General features: G+C 46.0%; 1 protein-coding gene across 1 annotated transcript in view; it reads left to right on the plus strand.

The window, feature by feature from the left end:
• The first annotated feature begins 11,624 nt into the window (after positions 1-11,624).
• The window catches only part of DLST (dihydrolipoamide S-succinyltransferase), a 122,102-nt gene continuing 113,668 nt past the window's right edge, over positions 11,625-20,058 (plus strand). Inside the window, exon 1 of the mRNA XM_086937502.1 lies at positions 11,625-11,775. Within this exon, the coding sequence (XP_086793628.1) occupies positions 11,710-11,775 (66 nt within the window). The 5' untranslated portion in view covers positions 11,625-11,709. The remainder of the gene's footprint in view (positions 11,776-20,058) is intronic.

Below are 20,058 nucleotides of genomic sequence, written 5' to 3' on the forward strand. Positions count from 1 at the left end.
AGTGCACACAATTTGGTCATATGCGGAGGCTGGGATGAAATACCAATTCTCTTGATTCTGGACAATTTATGGAGTGGAGGAGGTTCTCTAAGAAAGCATAGGGACTGCCCTACCTGGGAAAATGTACTGCTTTGGTGACCCTATTCAGATTTATAAATTAATAACATAATTTAGTAAAGTGGTAACTCCATGATTAGATGGTAAGTCTTCAAGCTCCAAGTCCATACTCCAATACAGCATGCCTCCCAGTGCAGCAAATGCGCTGCCAGGCTCGACCTAAAAATAACAGATTCTTATATGAATTTAGACACTAAGATCATCGTAATCAGGTATGAACTTTTTGAGTCATCTGTTTTTAAGTCACCATAAAATACATTTGTACTGTGGACTTCAAGCGGTAAAATGATCCTATGGCAAAAACATCCCCACTGCACCACATCTTGTGGGAGTGGTGCTGTCTGCCCACCCCGTTGAATTGTTAACCGTTGGTCCTGTCAAGTTTTTATTATAACCTTCACTTTCTTCATTGAGTCTTTATGATGCTCCCAATGTTTGTAGATAACATATGTGCCCATGTACCTGATTCAGGCGGAGAAGCTTCCCATTTTAAAGCCAAAAACTGCATTATTTTAGCTGTGTTCAGACTAAAATGATCTCCACTTCAGTGTAAATCAATGGGAAAAGTACATTTGTAGGAAGCTGGGTCTCTATATAGTGTACCAAAATGAGGTACACGGTGCAGAGTCCAGGCGACCCTTACTGGTTTACAGGGGCTATAGTAATAATCACAAATGCTCTCTTTGTGGTGGTATGGGCGAGCAGTTTAGGCTTATCAGAGGATAATGTTAAGTATTTATTGCACACACAGAGAGCACACACAGAGCCAGTAAGCGAGACATGCACTCGAAAAAGAAATCCGACATCAATTTATAACAATTATTTGCAATACAATAGGTCTCGCATTTGCGAGAGTTTAAGCTATTGGCATTGTAAATGACAATGCCTTTTATCTGTTTTGCTAGTTAACACTTAAATAAAAGGCACTGTCATTTACAATGCCAATGCCTCAAACTCTTATAAATGCGAGACCTATTTCATTTCAAAGAAGCGGCCAGCATTGTCCCAGGTTGCTTGGAAAGCGAAAGCACGCATGGTGTGCTAAATGTTGCAGGAAAGCATGTCGTGCCTGCGGTAGGAGAAACTCATAAAAAAAATAGTGCTTACAGACTAAAAAAGACATACTGTGCAACAACAGAATTAAAAGGGCCAGTCCTCATGGGAAGTTACAAATAAAGACAAGGCGATACTACAGAGGGACTAACAAGCCTATTAACTAATCAGAAGTCAGCATTTACGAAGGACAGTGACACAAGCCGATGACAAATATGGGCGGAGAGAAGGCGGGGCATCAAGTCCATACTCAAATACAGCATGCCTCACAGAGCAGCGCATGCGCTGCCCAGGCTCGACCTAAAAAAACCTCCGATTTTTATATGAATTTAGACACCAAGATCCTCGTAATCAGGTATGTACTTTTTGAGTTATCTGTTTTTAAGTCACCATAAAATTCACTTGTACTGTGGACTTCAAGCTGTAATATTATCCTATGGGGAGTAGACCGATACTGCATAGGGTCACTTAGCAACGACTTACAGGAATGTTCTCCTTGACTTAAGGTGAGTACGGGGCAAGGTCCAAGGCATCACCAACAGGTCACCTTGGCGGCACTGGGGCGTCCGGGTGCAGAGCTGCATTTCGGCGTTGGATTCCCTGGGGTGCCAGTCCGGCTGAACCTAAAAGGGGGCTCAGGTCTTGGGCACACAGGGTCACTATTGGTCCCCTTGAACTCAGGCTGGGAGGGGCTCGTGTGCAGTGATGCTCTGTCCTGCGCTGCTGGAGACTCTTGCGGTTCTCGGTCCCTGCAGTAAGTGGGTGCAGGCGTGACTGAGGGACCAGTCTGGCCAAACCCAAGTGTGGGCTCAGCTTTTGAGGGTCACAGGACCCCATTGGCAATGTCCCCTCCCTCGCACTCGGGCTATGGGTCTCAGGTGCAGGGGTGCTTTGAGGCGTTGGGTCGCAGGCGGTCAGAGACCCCCTCTGTGTCTTGGTGACCTCGTGAACATTGGACCACCAACAAGCCTTGGGTGCTGCAAGGGGGCCATTACTCCGGTACAGGTGCATGGAGACTCCGGGAGGGGTCAGAAACTTGGGACTTCAGTGAATTGGCCGTGCTACCTCCACACGATTTTCTCCTGGTTTGTTACTCCCTCGGTGGGCCCGAAGGCCAACGGCTCTGAGTACCAGACTTTGCTCCAAGGGAGATCGTTTCCAGTTGATGAGGTGCTGAGCAGTCCTCCAAGGTTTTGGGGAGGAAGTCCAGCTCTTTGCGAAGTCGGTCCCAGTGATGGTCGAAGTGCAAGCAGCCTGGCAGGGTTTTGCACCAATCTTTGGAGCAGGTCTTCAGTTTTGTCTCTCTTTGATTGTTCTTCTTTCTTACTCGGTCTCTGTTAGACCTGGCATCATTGGAATGAGTCTCTCCTCCATTTTTTGTCTGTTTGCCTCCTCTGTTTACGATGTTTTTCTGGAATATTGCTTTGGGCACTGTGCCACTGCTGATCAGTGCCACAGTGCAAGTGCTCCCTATGTTAAATTGGTACATTAATTGGATTCCATGTTTGGCTTATTTGGTTTACTGTCAGTCCCTAGTATAGTGCACCAGGAGTGCCAGGGCTTGTAAATACAAATGCTGCTGGTGGGCTTGCAGCACTGGTTGTCTAAGGTCTGCCATTGCAGAACCTGCGTGCAGTCTGGTACTGCCATGCTGACTGCACAAGTACACCTACTTGCCAGTCCCTAAAACCTTCCCTTAACTTCATGCTAGTCACCCCTATGGTAGGCCCCAGGGCAGGGTGCATTGTAAGCATAAGGTAGGACAAGCCCTGATGTGTGTGGCATGTCCTAATAGTGAATTACAGCCATCTTTGTTCGTTTTTCACTTTTGTAAGGCTACCTGCTCTCCTTAGGCCAGAATGGGCTGCTGGAATTAATACACTATATAAATCCTCGCAGGCTCAAAGAGCATGGTAGAAAGTAGAGTTTAGTATCCCTGAACTCAGAATTTGATAACACATCCTTTAGGGTGGATGGTTTTTAGATTCTGAGTTGGAAACTAGCACCTTTAGAAAGTGACTAGTTTCTTGTCTAACTATTTACCGGTCTCTGCTGGTTTGGTGTGTGTGACAGGGGCTGGGTGGCTCCAGAAGTCTGAATGAGTCAGTGTGGGGTGAATGAGGCATTTGCGTTTAGAGTGGGGGAAGAGTAGTTCCTGATAGCCTGCCCTGCCTGACACAATGCTGGCTCCACCTCCTGCCGGGCGGCTGATAGCCCTGCCCCTGCCAGTGACAATACTGGCTCCACCTCCTGCCGGGCGGCTGAAGACCCTGCCCTGCACAGTGAATAGGCCAGGTGCCTCGGCATGGCCACACCCACAACAAACCCAGGTTGGGGGAAATCTCCCTGCATGGACAAAGGGATCGAAGCAGAAAAGGGGTATAAGAGAAGGACCCCTGAACCAAGGAATTTAGATCACTTCTGACAAGGAAACCTATACCAAGGACAAGAAGCCTGCTGATCCAAGGACTTGCCTGCCCCTTCTGCCAGTGTGCTGCTGGGGGGGAATCCTGCAGTTGCTTCTTTATTTTTGCCAAGGAACCAGGAGAGAGGAACTAAGTGTGTACTCTCAAGCTTTGCCAAGAAAATCACCAAGGGCTGGAAGAGTGCCAGTCTCCTGTTGAAGTCACAGGGCTAAAGGACTTCACCATCTGCTAAAATTGCCTGTTGCTGGAACGTGGGAGTCCAGCACACCTAAAGAAACCAGCGATCACGACGCCGCCAAATCCAGCTCGACATCGTGAGTACGACTCCAGTGTCCTGCTCCTTCGACGCCGGCAGCTGGGCCCGATCGACGCCAGTAGCGACGCCGCTACCAATCGCCTCGACACCGCAGCCCCTCTCGACGCCGTGAGCGCTGCTCACTCTTGCAACGACGACATCGACAACGACGCTGCATCCCACTTCGCCATTGTGAGCGCTGCTCCGGCCCGACCTTCCTCAACGCCGCTGCGGATCGCCCCGACTCCGAGGTTCGATCGACGCCGAGACTTCTCGACGCCGTGGATCATCGTTTTCTTCATTCTAAAAGGTACTGTGTTGTTGGAGTCTGTTTAGACTCCGGGCTCGACGTAGCGCTCCTCGCGGTCGACGCCGAACCGTTGGAATAGCTTTGCCTCGACGTCGTGTGACTCCAGTAGGGGTTACATTGTTACCAAGAACTGTGCTTTAGAGAAGAAGAGTTACTTTTGTTGCTAGAGAACTATTTACTAAGAAGAAACTTTACCTGAACTATTATTTTTCCTTCCAAAGAGTATTTATTGAGATTGTGGTATATTTTTGTTGTTATTTGGTCTTGTGCTAAGCCTTATATAAACATCCTTATTTTTATAATACCTTCTGTGTTGTGTCCATTTGTGGAGTATTCACTTTATTACTGTATGTGGTCATAAATGCTTAACACACTGCCTCCGAGATAAGTCTGTCTGCTCTGCCAAGCTACCAAGGGGGTGAGCAGGGGTTATCTGAGTGTGTGATCCCCTTGCCCTGACTGGAGGAGGTGGGTCCCTATTTGTCAGAAGTGTATACCTCTGCCAACTAGAGACCAGCCAATTCTAACAGTCTCCAGTAGTCAAATCTGAGTTCCTGGTGTTAGGGGGCCACCTAATACTCAATTATGGGGAGTTAAGGGGAGTGAAGGGTAGTAAGTAGCCAATGGGCTACTTACCCCTGGGGTCACTACATCGCCTAGATGACCACTTCCTGTGGGCATCACCCTGTCCCAGAGTTCCTAATTTCACCATACACAAGATGGTGGAATCCTTTCTTTTGTGTTCACTTCAGGCTGCCCACCTTAGAGGTATGTCCAATCTGGCAGTGCAACGTGCCTTCAATCTAATTTCCCGCCTGTCCAGGTGCCCATTGGGCCTCAGAGCTGCGGATGGCATCTCCCAGATCTTGGGGATGCCTGGGTCGCATATCAAAGACGGCAGAGGCTTTGAAGCCTCTGGTCTTGACATGCTAATTCACTAGCCTTCCTGCTGGAGGAGGTGATAACAACTCCTGTCAGAGAAGGAATTGTTCCTGACATCCTGAGAGCATGGGCTCTCACCTGCATGGGGTCAGAAACCTGCATGTGGTGGCAGACTTAAAGAGTCTGGTCAGCCAGCACACTATTAGAGTAGTAAGGATTCAGGGGACACCTCTAAGGTGCCCTCTGGGTGCATGTCATAATAAATCTGGTACTGGCTTCGATACAAATTTATTAAGACAAGGTGTTTGATACCAAACACCATAGGTTCCAGTGAAGCCATTAAGTAGCTGGGTAACTTGTTTTGACCAGTGCTCAGTACATACCTTAAGGGGTCTTTCCTGTTCAATTGCAATATCTGATATGTGATAATAGAACCAGACATCACAGGGGCATACCTGCTCATGCAGATCTGTCCTCACATAAAATATGATGCACCCTGCCTTAGGGTTCAAAGACCTGTAGTAGGGGTGACTTACATATATTGAATGTAGTGACTTTGGCATGGCACACAGGAGTGTGCCATGTCATGGTTTCATTCATGGTTTGCACCATGTCACGCAGTCTGCAATGGCAGTCTGTGTGCTAATTTGTGTGTGGATACCTTATGGGTGGCATACATTATGCTGCATCCCTTAGGGACTCTCTTTAGTACCCATACCCTAGGTATCAGGGGTACTTTTTACTAGGGACTTCCAGGGGTGCTAAAGTCTAGTGCCAATTGTACAACAATCAGACATCCCCTTGCTTTATGGAAAGAGAACTGGCACTGAGGTCTGGTTAGCAGGCGTAGTAATGAATTCAAAAGGATGGGCAAGGTGCACAGCAGTTTAATTGAAAACCTTCTCCAATTTGTGTTTGTTGTGTGAGGTTGGGTGCTCCTGCAGGTCACGTGTCCGTCCGTCACGTTAGAGTATTTATAGCTAAATGTGTGCATACATAGATTATGAATACATCCCTGCGATTAGGGCACTCCTTGGGTTCTATATATAAGACTCCAAAGCAAATTCCTTCTGTGCTTGTCTTTTTATTTTCCAATAATGTTCATTAGGTATTCTAAATCATACAAAAAGATCATCTTAAGACACTTGCCAATTTTGACACTGGAACCCGATTTTAAAGATTTGTTTAAATCTCCACCCATCTTTGCATACACTCGCAACCAAAACATCAAAGAAATATTGTCAAAAGAACCAGACATACGGAAAGAATCAAAAGGAACACGTCCATGTATGAATTGCAACAGTTGCAATAACATCATTAGAGGCAACACCATTACCCACCCCATGAAGGGTTGCAATATCAAACTCAACGTTGACGCTACATGCGACTCATCCAATTTGATATATCTACTAAAGTGTCCTTGTGGAATGATCTTTATCGGCAAAACTGAAAGAAAAATAAAGGTTCGTCTCAACGAACATAAATCTAACATCCGAACCAAAAAGGAAAAGTCAAATATCGCTGTACATTTTAGTGAACACTCCCATAATGTGGCATAACTCAAATACATGGTACTGGAAATCATAAATAAGGAAGAGGGTAAAGACAATAACAAAAAATGCTTGCTGCAACGAGAACTGGCATGGATCTATCGTCTTCAAGCCATGCAGCCATTTGGGCTTAACGACAGGATCGAATTCAGCTGTTTTATTTAAATCACCATTTGGTGACTTTTGATGCTATATATCTTTTGTGATGCCATTTCACATGTACTGTTGTTAACTCTGCACGTTTTAATAGTTCACACACCTCTCATCCACTATCACCTTGATTGCAATATTGCCGCCACTGTAGCCGTTCACTTTTCGTCTGTTTTTGAGCTCGTTTAATCACGTGACCCGCCAAGGGCCAATCCACCTCGCTCACGTTGGTTTGTTTAAATTTCTCCCAGGACAGTTGTTGCCGAACATACCGCCGTAAAGAAGCACAGAAACCACCATCCATCAAGTAAGTCGGTGTCACACCGCCAAGTTAATTTCGCAGTCTCCCTAGCGTGAGACCTGTACGCCATACAAACGCTTCGTTTACGATGTTTTACCTTTTCCGTTGCAGCCACATCTCGCATGGAACTTCCCCAAGTTATCTAAGTAAGTCCATGCACCCGCATGATATTTCATTCACGAGTCACTGTGCACTTTTCGATCACCTTGGTTTTTCACACTCGTGCATGTATGATTTCACGCGGCCTGCGCACTCATGTGTGTTTATATTGTGCTTCCGTACATGTTAGTTATTGGCTATATCTTATCTTTTTGATTTCGTAGAGCTCCTGGATAAAGGACTGGGTAGCCCGAAATGCATTGGAGCGTTGATAAAATTATGATGGATTTAATTGCATGAATATATTGCATTATGAACTTTGAACCTTGGTTAATATGATTTAGAATACCTAATGAACATTATTGGAAAATAAAAAGACAAGCACAGAAAGAATTTGCTTTGGAGTCTTATATATAGAACCCAAGGAGTGCCCTAATCGCAGGGATGCATTCATAATCTATGTCTGGTTAGCAGGCCTCAGTGCAATGTCAGAATTGAAAACCAGCATCCAGTAGCTAAAAAAAGGAGGTAAAAAGTGGAGGGGTACTGCAACAAACACCCAGTTTCCTACAACATTCCCCTGTTTTTTCCCTAAATCTCCCTCTTATTTATATCCAAAACACTGGAAACAAAAATAGGCCTGGACACTCACCCCAAAAAAAGTGACCCACATTTGTAGTTTGCGACCTTTCACAAAGCAAAGCATTGCTTGGTTAGTATCAGGGACTAATTTCAGAAGAACTTTGTGGTACATAAAGTCTATTAGCATGTAGGGACAGTAACGTGGATAGGAATGAAAACCCCATTATTTAACGCATCTCACATTCATCTTCAGGTTCATGAATCTCCTTTTGCCTGTGTTCACCCCCAAAACACTGAGTCGTCTCCCTGCTCTTAGGCCCTAAATCTCTTGCTCATTCATGGGGATCATTATTTTCTACTAACTTCCAGGTCCCTGAAGAGTAATGTTTACCCCTAGGTTTGACTTTTGTTCAGTCTCAGAGACCTGGATGCCCTGCTCAGACTAAGACACTTAGGTTTTTCCTCATCAGTTGGTCCTAAAACTACCCACTCTCCCACAGGGCCCTTAAACTAATTTCTACTCTCTGGTCCTCCAAGGCTCCTGCTCAAACTCACATCCTTGAGGATCCTACTCACATTGAGAACCCAAGAGGCTTCTCTTCACTTTCAGGTGTGCTTGCAATTATGCTCACTCCTGGGAGCCTTGGAATCCTGCACACACACAGTTACACTTAGATCTCTCTTCACCCTTAGGGCTTGTATCTCTAGCTCACTTTTACCTAGCTCACGTTCACCCTCAAGTCAGTTGAAGCACCGTTCCCCATGAGATTCAATGAGACTCCTGTTTACTGTCAGCTCTCCTGGTGCTCTGAACACACTATGGCCCTGAGGTTCCGAAGCTCCTGCTTACCCCTAAGCCCCAAAGGCTCATTCTAACACCAAGGTTCCATGCAAAAGGCCCTCTCAATTTAGGTCCTAGAGGCTCCAGTCTCATTTTTAGTAGCCAGTGACTTTTTCTAACCTTCAATTCCAAGAGACTCCTGCTTATTCACCAAAGTTAAACTCCTCTAACATCTGTTATGCTAATATATTGACTAATATGGGTATGGTAAACAGCAGAAAGAGCGGTGATAGTTGCTTGTGGGTTTTAGGATGCAGATAAGGACTCGCTGTTCATGGTATTCCTCTTGGTCTCCTGTCTGATGCCTTTCCTTGCTTCTGGAATTAACTCTATTGGAAAATAAAGAAGACTTTTGTAATATTAAATGAGAAGAAATACGTGTAATTAGAGTTTATGATTTCACGAGAAGTTAAATAAGTTACTGACAGGCAACACAGGGTGGGCCCAAACCCAGGTGCATTTATTGCTTCTACGAGTGTGAAACAGTTACGAGGACCAGAGGGACTCATTTTTGTGTGCATGCCAAAAACAGAGTAAAATAGTATCTAACCATGGAAAGTCTGAATGTTTTTAAAGAGTGTAAATCAGTTTTTTTATGTCCCTGCTTTGGACCCAAAGCTTTCAAGTCGTCATGTGCCAGCAGAGGTAAAAGTGGGCGGGACCTGAGGGGCATGATGCAACAATACTTTTTTGATTTATGAAAAACGGTTCCCTTTCGTTTTGGATAAAGACAACCGTCCCGGGATGGTGAATGCTTCATCGGAAGTGACATTCAGTGACTCTCATGTGCTGTGAAACCGAAGTCGGCAGAGCGCTAACCAAGATTTCCTGCCAGAATGCCTGCTTTCTTGAAAGAAACACAAATGAGTGCAACAAGTTAATTCTGCAAATGTAAAGGGTAATATGCACATGTAAAGGATGCTTGGGTGTCCGTACTGGCTTTAATTGATTAAAGCACCCAAAGCTTTGTGATTACAAAGATTTATCTTTTTCAGTGGTAGTGCAAAGAGTTAACAACTGTGCTGTGAAGTGTGCGCTTTTATTTGTAATTGTATTTATATGGCACTTACTACCCCAGACAAGATGTTGAAGGGACAGTTATGTAAAAAAACTTGCATTGCATAAAGTCTAGGTATGACTAAAATCTATATTTTGGAAGCACTAATATATCTTAAACATTTTTGTGCATTTTGTATCAGTCTCTTATACTGTGTATAATGCAAGTTTAAAATAATGACTTACATATTTGTAGTGCTTTCTGTCATAGGCTGTGACCTCACAGCACTAAAAATACACAAGTCACTATTTTCCACTGCACTAACCAAAATGTAATTCTGTGGCCCTCTGGTTACACACAGTCCTCTGCCTTGTCTTCACTAACAGAGATTTCATATTGTACTATAGTGCATTTCCCACCGAGTAACATTGTTTTAAATTCATTTTTAGGTCAAGCCTGGGCAGCGCATGCGCTGCTGCGAGGCTTGCAGTATTAGAGTATGGCTTTGAAGCCCCACCCACTCTCCACCCATATTTTTAATGGGCTTGTGTCTTTGTCCTACGTAAACGCTGGCTTCCGAGTCGTTACTAGGCTTGTTAGTCCCTCCTTGGTACTGCTGCCTTGTCTGCATTTGTTACCTCCCATAATGACTGGACCTTCTACTTGTCATGTTACACGGCCTGCTTTATTCAAGGCTGTAAGCACTATTTTAATGATTTGCCCCCTATTCCACCCACTACGTCGCAGCACGCTGCCCATTTTTATTGTATTTACCAATGGCGGTCCGCTTTAACTATAGAGGCTTTCGTTCTTTATTTTCGCAACGTGGTCTGCCTCCAGTATAGTAGCCGCGCGTACTTTTTTTTGTTTTGTTTACTAGTGCCCATGCGGCGCTTTCACATTCATGGAGACCAAGCCCCTTTCTTTAGACAAGCAGAGTCTAAAGAAAGGTGTGTGACCGCTATTAAAATTAAAGCCCGGCATGGGCGCTTTGGCCAAAATAAAACATCAGTTTGTCAACTTTACAAAAGATGCTTTTTTTGTCAACGTGCACCATGCCGCAGTTTCACTTTAATGTCGGCCATGCCCCTTTCTTTAGACGCGGCTTGTCTAAAGAAAGGGGCGCGGCCTACATAGATGTGAAAGTGCTGCATCGGTGCTAGTAAACAAGTATTTGCAATGCAATAGGTCTTGCATTAGTGTGAGTTTAAGCTATTGCATTCCCAGTAGCTCAAGCGCTCGTAAATGCTAGACCTATTGCATTACAAATGTTTGTTTATTTAAGCAGGGCGTTATTTTATATGTAGGTACCTGATGGTGAAAAACCACAGAATATATTTAAAAAATGTAGCCCCACCTTTGACCCCGCCTCCACTGCATGCAGCATCACAGTTCCCATACTTTTTATTTAACATAATTCAATCATGGGTTTTACTTTGCATTCTGGCACTTTTATTTTGTTTGCTCATCATAAATGAAAAACCACACGAGGTAAGTAGGACTTCTTCTGCATTGTGGAGGCGATACCTCCCTGTCATGCACTAAGGTGGGTGTGCTACACCTTCTTAGGCTGACCCATTCTTATTCTTACCTGATAATGGGCAAGTTTGGGCAGGGGATACTGCGACCTCTCTAGATTAACAGAGCAGCGTGAGCAGGCCCCAACCCTGGCTAACGTATGGGAACAAAACCGGCCCACATTTAAGCTTGGGCACCAGCCGAACGCCCTCTTCGCAACCGGACCCTGTCCAAATATTGGCAATGCAGTCATAGGACTGGAAGGAACACAGTAATCAAATAGACAACCACAAAGCCATTTTACAGTAATAGCGTTAAAGTGGGCCAAATAGAATGATATAAAAAACAGGTGTTCCGCTGCTTATTACCCACGGGTCCCTCCAGTACTCGCTCCCCCTGTCTTTCGAAGCCAAGTATTGTAGTCTCTCTCAGGCTCCCCTTCCGCTGTTGGTTTCTTCCAGTATCCGCCCCTTCTTGGGCCCGCCCCCAACGGTGCCTCCTCTCTCCCTGGTTCACCCCTACTCCTTTGGTCTCTCCCAGCCGGTTTCCGCCGTCCCAGCCCTTCTTCCGGTCCGTCCCGGCTTCATCATGGCGCTCCTGCTGTCACGACCTGTGTCCCGGGCGCTCGGCCGCGGGCTGGGGGCTCTGCGCCAGGTACGGGCTGGAGAGGGGGCAGACATGCGGGGCACGGGGGTTCACTGGTGGGCGCGGCCTGTCTGGAAGAGGGAAGGCAGGGGTGTGACAGACGGGGCCCAAGGGCAGGGGGAGGGCAGTGTCGGGAAGCTGAGGAGAGTGAAGGAGAGGTGCACAGAGTTCTGTCCTGATATTTTAGAAACCATGACGCTTTCCAGCAGTGACATTTGTAAGTAATTATGAAACCAAGTGCATCTAAACGGAAACACTTTCCAAGAGCGCATGAAAAGGGCACGGAGTAACTTTTTGACAGGTTGAGAGCTGTGAAGTTTAAGCCGCTTACCGTGGCCTCTCCCTTGTCTGGCCTGTCTGGTCTGATACCAAAGACATCCCGACCTGTGAACCAAGTACTCCTGGCCTCACCCACCAATGAGCACTCCACTTCTCAGCTAACCCCATCCACCTTTTAACACTCCTTACATGACCTCTTCCCTGAACTGCAGTAGTTAATCGTAAGGATACCCCACCTCTTGGGTGAAGTCGCTTGATAACCCGACATAGCGGTAACAGATGTCTGCATGTCGTTGAACACATTTTCATTTCCTCCGATTTCTTTTTTATGAAGTCGGCCTATCTTGGTGGGTGCATCCTGGTTCTCTTGACTCACCCTGAGTAGCATTAAGCTGACCAAGTGGCAAGAAGGCACATTCTGGACAGTGACGGTAAAAATTCAGGTCAAAGGGTTAAAGTTCAGGACAAACGCTATTTTTAAGGACCCATCTGAGAACGTCGCACGATTATAACATAAACAGCTGGCAGAAGTACACCTTAAAATAGGTTTATGTTCTTTATTTTATATTACACATTGGAGTATTGAGCAAATAGTTACACATAGCTGGACATATTGAAAGATGAAAAAACGAGCGAAGAATACACTTCAAGCAGAGTTTGACAGCCAACCTAATAGGAGGTTTTCTCAGTTCCATACAAGTACCATGAATGATAATGCCAGAAGCAGCGTTGTGTTGCTGAAAGTAAACTTGAGTTCACAGGCAGAAGCAATACAACAGACAGAGTGTAAACCACAGAAAGGAACAATGGAAGTGAACGGAGAGAGAAGAGAAAAGCAAGCTGGGATCTGCTAGCTGGAGAGAAGAATGGATGGAGAAAAAATGATCACAGAATTAGATGGGGCCGAGAAATGAGCAAAAGCAGATACAGAAGGATTCTGAGGGTAACCGGGAGAAGATTGAACAGAGAAAATAGGTAGAGGGGGCCATATAAGAGGCGAGGTAAAGGGAACTGAGAGAAAGAATGTGGGAAGGGGAGAGGCAGAGGAATGGCAAGAGAGGAAGGAACCCATACAGAAAAGGGAACAGAGGTGAAGAGTTTGAATTGGGAGTGAACAGAGAGCTGATGTGAGGGTTCACTTTGTAACTTGCATGCCAGGTCTTTCAATCTCCATTCCAAAGCATCATATTTGAAAAACTGGTGCTATTCTGCTCTTTCCTGCAACACAGCGCAGGTTCTTCTTTTACTGAGCCGTGCTGCATGAAATGTTTATATGTATGTCTTTCAATGATCTAGCACAGGTGTCCAGACATGAGTTTTGTCTTGGAGATTTTACAGCGCTGTGCTGCCTTTTGGCTAGGGTCGCGCTACTGAAATAATATATATTTACATATAGAAAATCAGTTTAAGAAAAATATATTTTTCAGAGAATGATGGAGCAATCCATCCAGGGTTCCAGTACAGAGCAATTTTCTGGCAGGTTACAGTGTGGTACTAGAAGATTTTGGGATAAGTGCACACTGGTAATGTTGTTTTTATGTGTTTCTAATTGCACTCTTTGTTCTACAGTAACTCAGAAAAGGTGAAATATAAAGTTTACAGAAACAAGAGTTACAATAAATTGAAAACTCTCTCTTCATAGGCTACGCATCTTTTAAAAAAAAATATATTTTATTTTTTATCCTGACCAGCAGACACACATCCGACATTGTCGTATAGCAAAGAGTGCAATTTACAGCTTACACCTGTAGAGTAGTATCGTATTGTACATAAAATCCAACAGACTTAAACACACATAGCAGGACAGATATCAATGATAGCGTAATACTTCTCCTCCTCTCCCCACGGATCCGTACATATCTATCCACCACCTTTCAGACAAGTATTTTTGCATGGATACCTGCACAACAGTGTGTGACATGATTAACAGTCGTGTATTGTGTTTAATTAGAGGTGTCTTGCAAATATAGTGCCAGCGGCTCCCAGAAGTCCCTGGGTCTGGACGCCATTGGTAGTTGTTCAGCATAGACCTCTAGGGTCGACTTACAATATGTCATATCAGTGATCCAGTCTTTGAGCCTAGGCGGTCGCTTACTACCCCATATGATCGCTATTCTACGTTTCGCAAGGAGCAGTGCCACTGCCAGAAACTTCCTACGTCTAGCTTGCTTGAGTTTCTTGATTCCCAATAGGCACGACTGCGGCGTGTTCGGAATATGCTCCCCAAGCATGGTTTGCAATGCCCCCGTGACCGCATGCCAGTAAGCCTGCAGGCCCGGCAGGGCCACGCAACGTGCAGAAAGTCCGCACCAGGTGCATTGCAGCGATAACAGGAGTAATAGTCTCTGAGTCCAAGCCTGTGTAGTTTTGCGGGCGTGTAGTACACCTGATGTAGAAATTTAAAATTAATTATGCGTAGATTACAGTTAGAGGTAAGGAGTGTGAACTGCGCAGCTATACTGCCAGTCCTGTTCATCAAGATGTGTACCCAACAACCTCTCCCATCTACATTTAGGTGTCGTAATCTCCGTGGCCTGTTCACGTTGCAGTGTAGAGTCTTGTTACCAAGTGTGTGCGCGTGACGGGGCCATCAGCAACGCCTGTAGCGTCGCTAGCTGATCAGGTTCGTTAGGGAACGAAGTGTAAAGCGAATTCATGGCCACGCGAAAGCGCAAGTATGCAACATTTTTCATCGGGGTTTGGTGTGCACACAAGACAGGGTCTGACCATCGGAGAAATGTGTTATGCGGGAATGCTTGACCCATTGTGCCGAAACCCATCTCCTCAAACAGTCAGCATACTGGGTTCCTGTGTCACTGAGAGGTTGGGGTGTTGAGCTGTTGGCAAGGCCCGCGCGTGTACTGGTATTTTGTTCGCTCTTCGCGCCAGTGCATGCCATGCCCTCGAGGTGTTCTTTGCTGTGTTTATCGTGTCTTTTGGTGTGTAGGATATGGGTTCCGTCAGCAGCGGCTTCGGGGAGATGCTGTCATGCTCCACTGCTACATGTGGCATAAATGCATGTGAGCGCGTCCAATAGTGTGCGTGCTGAGCTTGTGCGCAAATATAGTACAATTGTAAGTCGGGCGCTTCAAATCCCCCCAGGTAGTACGGTTGGGTGAGGACTTTCCAACTCACTCTGGCTTGCTTTCCGGCCCATGTCAGTCTCTGAAGCACAGAGCGCAATTTGTCAAAGAAAGTGTTTGTCAGCCATATGGGGACATTCCAAAACAAATACAGAAACCTGGGTAATATAATCATCTTCTGGAGGGCTATTCTGTCAGCCATGGAAAGGGGCAATTATATCCATCTCTCCGCTTGTTCTTCCAGTTTAGTCATTGCCGTCCCATAGTTTTCCCTTATGACTGTCTCTGTGGATCCATATCCTCAAATACTTGACTGGGTCAGTGCTCCACTTTAAAGAGTAGTCTAGTTCCGGCTCCTCAGTAATGGTAGTCAAGAGGGATTATCACCGATTTGTCCCAGTTGATGCTGAGACCGGCATACTATTCATACTGTAAATATTCTCTTATGAGCGGGTTCAGGTGTCTATCCAGGTGTGTAGTATAGAGTACCATGTCATCTGCGTATAATGAAATGCTAATTGGCCTAAGATTGAATTGCAGGGCTGTGTCAGAGTGTTTTTGTCGAATTTTGCAGGCTAGTGGTTCAAGTATCGGAGCAAAAAGCATGGGTGATAGAGGACACCCCTATCTCGTACCCCTAGTTATTAAGATATGATCGGACGTTAAGCCATTAACGCACACTCGTGCTTTTGGTGTTTAGTATCCATTCAGGAACGGTTTCGGGAACCCCATTTTGCGTACGGTGACAACATGAACCTCCACTCCACGGAGTCAAATGCCTCTGCGGCGTCTAGCAGGGCCGCAGCCGCCGACACTTCCGGGTCTAGTTGGTGAGAGAGAGAGATCGTGCGCAGGTTTTGAGCAGTAGATCGCGTTGGCATGAAGCCAGCCTGATCTGGCAATACTAGATTACAGAGAAGTGGGCGTATTCTGTTCGCTACAATTTTCGCTAGGATCTTTGAATCTATATTGATTAGTGACAGAGGCCTATAGGATTCGCATTTCAGGGGGTCCTTTCCCGGCTTCGGGAGCGCTATTAATAAAGCTTCTGTGAGGGTGTCTGGCAGTGTGCCCTCTTCATATGCTTCTTCAAGCATTTCCGCAAAGTGGGGTACTAGTATATCACAATATTCTTTATAGAATTCCCCGGGAAGACCGTCTAGGCCAGGGGCTTTATTATTGGGTAGTGATTTGAAGGCCTCTACCAGTTCGTCTTTGGAGATTGGGAGACAAAAATATTTTCTATGTGTATCGGAGAACAATGCTAATCCTATGTCATCCAGGTATTGCCATATATCTGGATCGGGGGGCACATCACGGGCCGTATACAATTGTGCATAAAAGTCAATAAAACTATTTAATATGGACGGCGTATCATACACCGACTCATCCAACGCTGACCTAAATTCGGTTATCTGCGCCATTGTTTGTGCTGGCTTAAGTTTGAAAGAGAGTGCTCTACCTGGCCTACCACCCTCGCCATAGTTCCTCGCTACATATCTACAGGAGATGTATTTCACTTCATCTGCTGCGAAGCCTTCATATTTGTCAATGTGTTGTCTTATCTCAACCAGTATAGAGGCAGAGAGGTTCGCCGCGTACTGGTCCTAAAGCCTTAATGTTATTTTCAATTTTCTCCAGTTGACTCTGAATATCCTTTAATATACCCACATGAGTGCTAATGCAGTATCCACGTATGGTTACCTTAAAGGCCTACCATAGAGTTCGCGTGCTCCGGACGGAGCCTGTATTTTGCTAAAAAAGAACTCACTATTGCCTTTCGCAGTCCCTCCCGAAACACCTGGTCCTGCAGTGCCGTGGGTCTCAGTTTCCAAGTAAACTGCCTATGGGTGTGCGTCTGTATCTCTAGTGGGAGCAAAACTGGAGCATGATCCGACAATGTCCTAGGAATGTGGGCCACCTCCGTGTTCCAAGTGCAAACGTTCTGTGTCACTAACCAGTAGTCCAGCCTAGACCACGTGAGATGTGTGGACGAAAAACATGTACCCTCCAATTTATCTGGGTGTCTCAGTTGCCATATATCCAGCATAGCCCATTCAGACATCCCTTCCCTCAAAACCCTGACCGAGCGTTTGCCAAATCTGTCCTGGCCAGATGACCTGTCAATTGATGGGTCTAAGCAGGTGTTGAAATCGCCTCCCCAGATTATAGTGCCAGACTGCGTCCGCCTCAGTGTCGCCCATATTTTATCATAGAAAGCGGGGTCGTCCGTGTTTGGGCCGTACACATTCACTATAGTTAGGATCGATCCCCCAAAGTTACTGTGAAGTAGTGCAAAACGCCCCTGGTCGTCACATACTGATTGAAGGTGAGTGAAAGGGACCGTACGCTTCACCCATATCAGGACCCCTCTAGCATAGGACCAATAGGAGGATGCCAGACGGAATGAGGCCCATCGTTTACTGATATGGTGTTCGCGAGTGTCGGTGAGGTGCGTCTCTTGCAAGCAAGCAACATCAGTTTTGTGTCTATCAAGGTATGCTAGCATCCTGCGTATTTTCTGCTAGTTGTGTAAACCGCGCACGTTCCAGGTGAGGAGTCTCAGCGGTCTGCAATCTTTAAAGGGACCCCCCATCATGTGTGGACGAGTCCAGTGTCAGCCCCCTATGTGCGCGCTGTTGGAAAGTGTCGGCCTCAAGTGTATCGGCCGTTAGCCTGCCAGTCAGAGTTTTTTGTTCCCCCCCCCCCCCCTACCACCCTCTCCCACTCCACCACCCCAACCTTAGTGGAGACATCCCCCATAATGTACTGCGATATGCCCCCCACCCAACTCGGTGATAAACAACAAAACAAATACACAATCCAAAAACTGCGATTCACGCAAGCGGGTCAGAGCTGCCTACCCGTTTCCTGCAACCAGCGTTGCATGGGTCTGAGCCCACCATGTCATATTTACCCGCTTACCCGCACCCGCCATGTCTGTCACACATGTGAAACCATGAAAAACAATAAGAATGAGCTGCGTTACATTACTAGCAGCAGTCCTCTCATGTGTTCAAGCAGCCTGCAGAGTACATGAAATGTCCAGCAAAAGTTCACTTATCTGAGAGTACCGTCTGCTGTAATCAGGAAGTCCAGGTACTCTCGTCCAACTTTTTCAAAGCCAAGTGTCACAGTTGTGACCGCGCCTCACCCCATTCAGACCCGCTCAACTCAAATACCAATTATTCAACATCAGACATTGCAGGTTGATCGCCCTGTTCGCTTCTCGGTGATCTTCTCCTCACACTGTATTTTTCTTTTTGCTTCAGGAATTTCTGCACCTCCGATGCGTCATTGAAGATCCTTGTTTTACCGTCCACCGTGATCTTGAGCCTTGCGGGGTATAGCATTGCATAGGGTATTTTGAGCTCTCGCAGTTTGTTTTGCGTCCATGAAATTTTTCCGTGCCTCTTGCACCATTGAGGTAAAGTCTGGGTATAGAGAAATGTTCATGCCTTCGTGGGTGAGTGCGCCAAGTTGGAGAACAGAAACTTCCCAGGCAATAGCCCGAGGAGAGAACAAGAGGCAGTAGGGTATTGGGAGACGGTCGGCCTCAAAACAAATATAGTGAACACAATAGAGACCGCTCCCAGCTATAGACCAAATTAAATTTACAGTGAGGTGCCTAGTGATAATGAGGCAACTCACAAAAAGTGATAGACTGGCATCACACACCACCAGGTGTCATGCTTCATCATGTGCCAGTCCTCGCCCTCCAGAAACCGCGTTTGGTGGAGGGCGGGCATGCACCTGGAGACAGGGATGCACTTCTGAGTGGGGGCCCAAAAAGTGAAAATTAAAAGGCCATCACAGTACACCCATAAATCCTTTATTCAAAAGGGAGCCTGTTCGGGTTAAAACGGAAAGTGCGGTGAGTAAGGATCCTATTATCCCGTCACCCTCTTTATCGTCAGGACCATAACGAGGGGGCTCCAATCTTACCAAACGTTGTTGGCAGTACCACTGTGTGGGTATGATCACGAATCACTCTCCACTGACTGGGTCCATTAACCTATGACAAGAGTATGAAGCATTTATGGTCAATAAAATTTGGTCTCAGAATTCATGAATGCATTCATCCACATTCTAAATTGATGTTGTGGATTACAATATAATAAAGAAAAAAAATAAAGAGAACAATATATACGCCATAGGTTAATGGACCCAGTCAGTGGAGAGTGATTAGTGATCATACCCACACAGTGGTACTGCCAACAACGTTTGGTAAGATTGGAGCCCCCTCTTTATGGTCCTGACGAAAGCCACATACCCATAGGGACAACTGGCAAAAACATGTTGACCTACCTTTTAAAATAATTTCACAGCGGTGACGGGATAATAGGATCCTTACTCACCACACTTTCCATTTTAAACCCACACAGGCTCCCTTTTGAATAAAGGATTTATGGGTGTACTGTGTTGGCTTTTAATTTTCACTTTTTGGGCCCCGACTCACTTAGAAGTGCATCCCTGTCTCCAGGTGCATGCCCGCCCTCCACCAAACGCGGTTTCTGGAGGGCGAGGACTGGCAGATGATGAAGCATGACACCTAGTGGTGTGTGATGCCAGTCTATCACTTTTTGTGAGATGCCTCATTATCACTAGGCACCTCACTGTAAATTTAATTTAGTCTATAGCTGTGAGCGGTCTCTATTGTGTTCACTGAGTGTGCCAAGTTGCCTTGCCTTCCGGTCTCTATAGTTTAGTATTTTAGCTATGATGGGCCGCGGTCTAGACCCTGCGGCCAGACGTGGGGCCAATGTCCTATGCGCTCTCGCCACAGTGAACACTTCCGAGAAGGTGTCCCGTCCAAGCATAGAGATAAGGAGTTTCTCCACATATTGTTCCATTGGGCCCGTGTTTGTGGTCTTGGCAACGCCCATCAGGTGGATATTACTCCTCCTAGACCTGGCCTCCAAATCCTCCG

This window comes from Lissotriton vulgaris, chromosome 9, assembly GCF_964263255.1.
Source record: "Lissotriton vulgaris chromosome 9, aLisVul1.2, whole genome shotgun sequence".
NCBI lineage: Eukaryota > Metazoa > Chordata > Amphibia > Caudata > Salamandridae > Lissotriton > Lissotriton vulgaris.